General features: G+C 35.7%; 1 protein-coding gene across 5 annotated transcripts in view; it reads right to left on the reverse strand.

The window, feature by feature from the left end:
- Nucleotides 1-9,267, reverse strand: part of CWC22 (CWC22 spliceosome associated protein homolog) — a 39,163-nt gene that overhangs the window by 29,569 nt on the left and 327 nt on the right. The window contains exons 1-6 of one of the 5 annotated variants that reach the window (XM_026090985.1): nucleotides 8,888-9,154; nucleotides 7,489-7,601; nucleotides 5,225-5,292; nucleotides 4,276-4,356; nucleotides 3,915-4,172; nucleotides 3,274-3,402 (exon numbers count right to left, since the gene is read on the reverse strand). In XM_026090985.1, the coding sequence (XP_025946770.1) occupies nucleotides 3,274-3,402; nucleotides 3,915-4,172; nucleotides 4,276-4,356; nucleotides 5,225-5,292; nucleotides 7,489-7,515 (563 nt within the window). In that variant the 5' untranslated portion in view covers nucleotides 7,516-7,601; nucleotides 8,888-9,154. Of the gene's footprint in view, nucleotides 1-3,273; nucleotides 3,403-3,914; nucleotides 4,173-4,275; nucleotides 4,390-5,224; nucleotides 5,293-7,488; nucleotides 7,602-8,887; nucleotides 9,155-9,267 lie in introns of those variants that run through there. The other 4 variants (XM_026090984.1, XM_026090986.1, XM_026090982.1 and 1 more) reach the window with 4 other exon arrangements.

The raw sequence follows: 9,267 nt of genomic DNA on the forward strand, positions 1-9,267 counted from the left end.
TCTCATCTTCCGATCAGGTACTAAAAACTTGAAATAATGCATTCCTTGGAGATAAGGAAGGAACAGAATAGGAGACTTTCCTCCTCAAGTAACAGTGCATTATTAATTCATGACAGAAGAAAAGCGTTGCAATCTGGAACATAACAAATTTCTGGATAGTTCTAAAATGTCTAATTCTAAATGTAAAATAACTACTTGTTCTTAAAAGTAAAACATGTTACTTCTGTTTCATAACAATCGAAAGAAAACCAAGCATACTACTTTTTCAAATAAAAAGAGTACTTTTCTATTTGCATGTATTAATGGTTCTGATATAGGCAAGCTATCTCTATTAGATTTTTGAGGATAGCACTTTGGTAACTACTTATGGATTATATCCATCTTCAAAAACTAGTTTACAAAGATTACTACATAGTTCTGAATTACAATTTTCTGTAATACTTCATTTCTATTTATTGTCACACTTTAAATTTTATTTAAAATTAGAAAATTAAATGCAGAAGAGGATTAAAATTGATTTTACACCTCCTGAAAGGGAACTTTATTTCTATAACTTATGAAAAACAGACGCGAAATCTATTCACTAAAAGCAGTGATAATTCTAACTGAAAACAAAATGGACTTTTCTGAAAGACTATGTTCTCTCTCTTTTGAAAAGGTAGCATAAGGAAGATGCAAAGTACAGAGAGACCTTAAGTAGAAAAAGATGATCAGAAGCATCTAATATTTACTGTTTGGACAAARATATTCAGTTCTCATGGTAGATCACAGAAACAAAAGCAAGTTGAAGAAAGGAATGTCCAGGTGACTTGTACAGGACTTAGGCCCAAATCCTGTTCTACAAAAGGTTACCCACACTGCACTGAGCAAATTTTGAGTTGGCAAGGTACTGTTCAAGACACTCATTCTAAACTTCTAAATTATTTTCCTCGTTAACTAGTCAAAAAACCCAGATGCTTAAGTTTTGACTTCTGAATTGTATTCAGATTATATACCTGAAGGCATATGGATAGGATGGATATATCCACACCTTCTGCAGTTATGTCTACCCAATATGAGAAAGTACTATCCACCTACCTAAATGACTACTGAATGAACTAACCTGACTACTAAAATAGCGAAGTGAACACAGCGCACCACCTGTTAAAACATGATATGCTAGTTTAAGGAATAAATAAATGTATAAATGAATAAAGCTTTGTGAAGCAGATTCTGTAAACCCAGCTTTTTCCTTTTCTTACCAATGGGATTTAGTCAGCTGAGAGATACACCACGATGGTGTAACACCATGTGATTTAGCTGAAGTTCTGGTACATACCCTAGCGCACTTCAAGTTCTCTCAGCTCTTTTGCACAGCATTATGTAGCTGTATTCTTCAGATCATTATCAATTTGTAAATTAAAAAAACAAAACACACACACACCAAAACCCACTATTCTCCCAGCATATAGGATTCTTGCAAAAGTTAATGTATTTAASAGAAGATCTATGACACTAAGTTGACAGAGGATGTACAAATGTTTGAAGTATAAATGCACTATATTCTCCACAGAACTAATATATTTGCTTCCTGCWTATACAGCAGCATCTTTTTATGTTACTTTTTGCACAGAATGAAGTCTTCTGTGCTCCATCATTTGCTTTAGTAAAACCAGGCTTTATAAAATAGAACAAATTATACTATCATTCAATAAACTTTAGACAGGATGTTCATCCACACTCTGGAAAACAGCAAAAATTTCAACTTTCAAGACAGACCTGGAGTCTGTGTTACTTTGGAATTGCAGTAGGTAGACATAAATTAAACCCCGGGAACATTACAGGCTTCTGCTGGTTGACATAGATTTGTCAGCCAGGGGTATAAAAAGATTACAGCTTTGGTCAGACCAGTCCTCCAAATTACACTTAAGCTTTTTTTTTTTTTTTTTTTTTAAACTAACTGAAATAACCTTTTTTATTCATTGGGAATTACTTTTACAGAAGCAAAAAACAGAGCCCTCTTAACTACAGAGGCCTCTAGATTAGGCATGGTTCACTAATATGAAATTCCAATATGATAACATCAGCAAAGCATTCAGTACTAATAAGGAATCTTTCAGATGTGCTACTTTCAACCTATTTTTCCACTATGTGCAGGAAATGTGCCGGGAGATTTATTCCAATATTTTAAACTTAAAGTAGTTTCCACCCAGTAACGTCTCCCATCCTGTCACCTCAATTCTCCAGAAGCAGCAAAATAGGTAACGTAACAGCTGTAAGACAGGTCTCTGACGTTTTTCCTGTCTAAACTGACTTTACTGCTGAAGTGCACATAATCAAAACAGGTTACACATTATTGGAGATTATCTTGTTTTACTTGGCAAAACTTGCCACACAGATAATACCACTGTTGAATCAACAGAGTTTGCACCTGGAACCACATGTTTGGCTTTAGGTTGCTTACATTAAGACTATCATCCCTTTATCTGAAGTATCTCCTATTCTGTTATTAACCACTCACTTCTTGTGATTCCATAAGCACCTCTATTCTAAGGATTAAACATGGTTTGGACAGGTTCTGTAATGTGTTTTAAAAAACATTACATGAAAAGGACAGTGGTACAGGAATTACAAATTGATTCTTGGGAATTTCTTTCAAGATTTTAACTTTTTTTGTTTTTTAAAACCAGTTATTCAGACTTTACAGTTTTGTTCAGCAGGGATTTTTTCTTTTTTTTAAGTGACAGTCAATCTAAGAAAGGCATGTTCTTTTAAACAACCAATTTTAACACCTAGAGACAAAAATTAAAGCAAGGAAAGCCATCACACCATAATTAGGTACTTATCTGGAGTAGCACAATAGCTTTTTCTCCACATTACAATGGCAAAGATGAAGACAGTAAACAATCCAGTCAGACAGCTGCAGTAAAAAATGTTTTGCTAAATATTGACAAAAAAATGTTATTTGCTCCACAGATAAAAATCCATGAATCCAAAAGCAATTAGACACAGACACCTGTAAATTGCAAGTCATTCAAGTAAAATGAGTAGGTAAAATCATTATGAAAATGAAACATATACCATCTATTGTACTCTTTTATTCTTCCAAGGATACAATACCTTTTTTCCTCCCTTTTTCCAAGTAAAAGTCCTCTGTGTAGGACAAGACAAAGGTCAATTTTAAATTTTGGCTAGTATCAGTACGCTATACATAGCATACATATTAATGTACACATGAACAGTATACATATTAATAGAAAAGCAAGAATTGTTTTAAAACATTTTGATGCTTACCTTCCCCGAACAATATTTTCCTGAAGAAGTTCATGAATGATATTTTCTATATTAGATACGTTCACTTTATTGACAAGACCATTGATTGACTTCTTCAAGGCTTCCCAACTCATCCTCTGATAAGCCAAGCTATTACAAAGATATCACAAATTACTAATGCAGGTAAATCTGAGATAGCATCAAGTAAGTTTTTATATATACACAAATGTGAATGTAAACTGCAATAAATAAGGTAAAAAATATACACTGCATAAATGTGAAGACTGGTTCACAATTGTACATATAGCTACTAGTAACCACCAAACCAACGTGATGTACTAAAATGTAGTTCTCCACAGACATCTTATAACCTGATATGTTCAGTTTTCTAACATATTCTGAAAAAAATGTTTATGCTCTGTATCCCACTTTTCCAATAACATTTCTAATCATAAGCAGGTCCAGTCTAATCTAGATTTTTAGAGAYAGGAGGAGAAGAAAAGGTTTTCAGGGAAACATTTCTCTTATCTTTCTTCTGATAAACCTGCACCTTCAAAGATGGATCATAACCCTTAAAATGCATCCCATTTTCACCAGTATTCCCTAAAACCTTTAGGTTTTTACTTTTCAGYAGACATTCTAGTCTGTTACCTTCAACTCACCTATTTTTATCAGTGATTTGTTCTTGCATCATCCTGAGCTTGGCAGGAGGAATATATGCTCCACCTGTGCGAGTAAGGATTGGATCCACCTCTTCTCTCTTCTTCTTTGAAGGGGGCTCATCATGAGGAAGTGAGCTCTGGGGCATCGACCTCTCTGGACTTCTACGATCCGGGGACGAAAATTTTCTCTGCTTCCTTCGATCAGATTCTCTCTCCCCCCATTTCTCATGGTGTCTATCTCGCTCTCTTTCCATCCTTCTGAAAGGAAACAACTCAGATGTTGGTGAAATGTTTTCACCTTTTATTCTTTAAAATGAAAGAAAAAACTTCATATTGATTAAAAAAGGAGCTTGATACTCACCTTCCTTCTGAAGTTCTGTCATCATAGTAGTCCCTTCTTGAATATTCCTCATACCTGCTGTCATCAGAGTATCTTCTCTCTCTGGGAGATGGAGACCTGTCACGCTCTGCATCCCTATTCCCACCCCAAATCACAAATTCTTAGTAAAAGGCTTAGTAAAGCTATACTAATAATATTTGCCATATCATTTGTTACATATATACAAGAAGTTGCACTTCTGCACCCTATGTTGAGTCTCAATACATACATCATTCAACAGAAGATGCGCACTTTATAACAATACATTGCCAGCAAAAGAAAAACTATCAAGATTAAGAAAAAAAACTGTAAAAGAAAGCTGCTTCTGGAACTTAGAATTAAATACTAAATGGTAATAACATCAACTACCAAAGGCAAATTCAGCACTATGTATTCTTTGGAACATATGTATCCATTTGTTTCATCTACTTTTGCTTATGTAGCTTTAAACAGAATAGGCACTACTAGAAAAAAATAACACTGTGTTTAGYACAAGTAGTTTCATTCCAAGCAAAATGTGAAATTAAAAGAAAATTGCCAACAGTTCATCTCATGCCCTGGTAGACTGCACTTCAAATGACATTTCTGCATCTCCTGCTGGCATCCATAATCTTGCTCTAAAGTGAGAATTGTGATATCAGCAATACAGGGGTCCAAGCAAGAAGCTGGAATTTAATTTCCATTTTTAAGTCCCTCGGCATTCTAATTAAATGCTAAAGAATTTTTAAATGTTTAGTTTGCAAAACAAGTCTATTTAATTACTGCTCTACCAACATGCAAATAGACCTATTCTATTAAACCTACAATTATTTTTCAATGATCACTTATGATAATACATAAAAAGATTTCAAAGCAGACTATTTTTTGCATTTTAACTATGGGAGGTATGTATACAGAATTATTATAGGGCATAAAAGTTAACCATTTCTACCTGTCTTCTGGAGACAAACTTCTCTGGCGTGAACTGTAGCTTTCTTTCCTCTCGTAACTATAACCATGCTTTAAAAAAAGAAAGAAATTCAAGCCAAACATTATATAATGAATATTTTGAGCAGACATTTCTCTGAGACAGGAGTATGTCTTTGGTTCCCCCCCCCCTTACAAGAAGTAATGGTCATCAAATAAAGTTAACAGTAGTCAGGCTTGTAACAAGGAGAGTTGGTTCTTCAAATAACATGTAGTTACGCAGTTGAACTCCCTGTTACAGGATGCTGTAGATGCTAAAAGCTTACATGGGTTCAAGGAGAAAAAGGACAAACACAAAAGAGGAAATTAACATGGATTACTAAATACACAGAAACTCTACCTGGCTCAGAAAGTTGCAAATGGAGCTGAAATMATTCAAGGTAAAAAACAAACGAAAAAGCACACTTTAAGGTTTTTTCCTCCCCAAAATAATACAAGGCACAGTAGTATCCTAAGTTTCCAAGAAATCTGTAAAAAACAGCTCTGAAAGAGACAGCATATATACTGCATCTAAATAAAAAAAAAAATTAAAAAAAATCTTGATGTTAACTATATCACCATTGAACAGATGGGAAGAGTTGGGTCTTTTTAGGATGATTTGATCCCTTGAGTTCTGCATCTGCTTTTCTACGAACAGACACAACAGAACAAGTGTTCACAAGAGTAAAATAATGTAATGGATGACTATTTGGGAGCTTGTTCTCATGTCTCCTTGCAAAAGCAGCTATGTTTGTTGAAGAGCTTGGCACCCTTGGCTCTTTGTGACAAATCATCCTGCCGCAGGCTACATTCCCCTTCCCCTTTGATTCCTTTCAATCAAAATGATAAACTGAAAGTGTTTGAACAGTATACTTTCGCTGATTTATTTTGACAAACAGATTAGGGAGGACTATCATAATCACCTGATTGGGAAGATAGGAGGAGACATCAGCCTATTGCTCAAGCATCCCTGTCAAAAAACACTTCAGTCAGAACAGCTGGAACCAAAAGAATGAAGAAGCCTATGCAGGGTCAAACTCCAGAAACAGAGAGCAATACTGTTCTGCTATCCCACCTCAAATCTAGTGTACTTGACATACGTACCATTTCTAAACCATTAATCTAGAAGAAAAACTTTGAATTTAAATTTTTCTTGTTGCGTTCCTAAAAATTATCACTCCCATCAATTCAGAAATGTATTACACAGCTTTTAAGAGGAAAATACCTTTCACAGTAAGAAATACAACCACCACATATAGAGCAATGCCAGTAACTCCTATTTCTTGCCACTTCCTGTCTCTGTATCTTTTCATTTTGACATCACTGTTGATATTTCAACATTCCTTTTCCCCACTCCTCCATTTATTTACATTCTGTTTTCACATTCATTCACTTCTCACCATTTATTTTTTTTGCCATTAAACTCTAATAACCTTCAGGACATCCATTGTTAAGACAGAGCATTAGCTAACAACTGTAATTCACTGACTTTAGTAGTAACTTTTCTCCCGCAACCAATTGCTATCAGTTATGGATATTGTTCATTTTACATCCAGGCTGTTTTATTTGAAGCAGCATCAATTAGAAATCCTATCACTAGTAACACAAGAATAATTAAAGAGTAAGAGGCAACAAAGGAAGACTATTTTCTGCCTAAGCCTTCCCCAAAGATCATGCTGGTTTGGCATCAACTTAAAGATGATGCTTCAAGTGTTAACAATGAGGTGGGTCAAACACAAGAGCACAGGGAGAAATACACAATTCATATCAGAAAGGATCAGTCAGACCTGAGAGCATCTGGGAAAGAGGAGGAAAACGTTAAGGCGGATGAATGAAGTATGCAAAAGTTTTTTGTTTTTTTTTAAACAAAGGACTACATTATAAGTGAACAAGTACAGCATAAGTGAGCAAGTACATCTTTAAAAAGGTTGCCATTGCTACTTATATGAGGTACACAGCAATAACATGCTCACAAGCATTGGGTAAAACAGCTAAATGTTAAATGCTTTCCAAGTGCGACAACAGGACTTTTTAAAATATACTGCCAAACAATAAAATAACAGCAAGGGGAAAAYTGATCTTCGATAAACAAGCAGTATTAAGAAAATTTAATTTCCAATGGAACAAAAAGGGAAAGCAATGAATCAAAAGCTAAGGGATAAATACAAGACTTTCGACACAACAAATTTCCATACTCTAACCTCCCACAAAAAAACAAACTGTAGTACCCCAGAATTTAAGAATACTTACATTTATTTGTGCCACCCTACTCTTCATTTTGTCTTCTACTTTTTAAATGAAGTTCTGAATATGCAGAAATGACTAAATTCGAAGTGTAGTTCAGTGTATCCAGACCATTTCACCTACAAAACACAGAATACAATCAAACCTTTCTACTGCTGCAATACACAAGGCACATATTTAAAGAAGTAAAACAAACAGGGAGAACATGTTATGATTTTTACCATGATTTTTCCAAGAAATACACTTCTTGAATAATTCTTTTGCCAACACAGAACAGTTATTTTTAAAAAGAACAGTAACTTAAAATTTGATTTTATGTATTTTATTTTTAATCTACTTGAATCTTTAAAACAAACAGAATCTAGGATTCTTTCCACTCTTCTCTTGCACACAAATGTTACTCTATCAGAAGATGACTTAAGTTTATGTAAATTTAACCTAAGCGTCAATATCTTTTGAGAGGCATGAGCTGCAATCAGGCATAATCGCCAAAAGATCAGAATTAAAATTGAATTTTGGTGTAATGAAGCTTCCTACAAACATCTCAGCCCAACAAATGAATTAATTTCTGTTCTTTGCAATAGTTATTGCTTATGGAAAAAACTGGGCATATGCTCACACAGTTCTTATCTAGTATATGAAGAGATATTGAGGTTTAATACACTACCAGGGCCCAACAATTTGCAGTTTAACCTGTAGTTGAGCCAGCAGGAAGAGCAGAGGCCTATCTCTCAGCCACACAAATTACCTGCTCCACTGGAAATTTAAAATAATATGCCAGACTGTCAACTGAGAGGCTGCAGATATTTGTTTTCATCTTATTTCTGTTAAAGGTGTTAATGTCCTAAAAATATCTAAACTCAACTAGAAAAGCTCAAAGATAAGAATCTTGTTGGCACAAAACTATGACCCTACTTGCCACTGCTTATACYCTCCAGTAAGATATTCCCTCAGTATCTCATCAGTTCAAGGGAAAGAAAAAAGAAATCTTTGTTTTTAATTCATATTGTTATCATGGTAAAAAATCTGTAGTAGGAGTAAAAAGAAAAGGCAGAAGGCTGAAAACAGCTCCTTTAGCTTGCAAACGTATGTTTTAACTGTATTTTGATTTTCAAATCACACTTGACAGAAATTAACAAAAGCAACACATTATTTTCCAAATTTCTGAAAATAAACAGGTAGTTACAAGAACTTTCTTATTCTTGTTTTTATTTATTCCTAATTTTAAGGGCTATTACTCCCAATAACAACAGATTAATAAAAATCTTTAATCTAGCAGTTACAGGCAAGCAGTATTTGGGGTTAAATCTAGCTAACAACCGCCAGCAGAAGTGTTAAAAAAGCTTTTCAGTGGTGATGCACTGGGAAGGTGCGAAGAGCTGCAGAAACCTTTAGCGCTCGGTACCTTTTAGCGCAGGCTAGGCAAATGCACACCTGGAGCAACCGGCACGGGCAAGGCCAAGCCCCTCGCCAGCCGACCACGGCCGCATTTCACCGCCGCGGCACCACCACAGCGCGCCCGCAAACGCCTCTCACACCGACACCGCTGCGCACCGCGGCAGACACCGCGTTTTAAGCCGTTCTTTAGAGGCATGCTTGAATACTTCCTTAAAACAAAACCGCCCACCACGCACACCTAAATCGGACCGCTTAAGGCTATACAGCACACGTCGGAAGAGATAAAGATTTTAAAACGGCAGCCGAGAGCTCACTAGCAGCAGCACCACCGCCGTGGGCCCGCAGCGGTCGCCCGGCCCGGGTGGGCGCAGCCGGCAAGGCCGCTCG

The sequence above is a fragment of the Apteryx rowi genome, unplaced genomic scaffold, assembly GCF_003343035.1.
Source record: "Apteryx rowi isolate R43461 unplaced genomic scaffold, aptRow1 scaffold_89, whole genome shotgun sequence".
Classification (NCBI taxonomy): domain Eukaryota; kingdom Metazoa; phylum Chordata; class Aves; order Apterygiformes; family Apterygidae; genus Apteryx; species Apteryx rowi.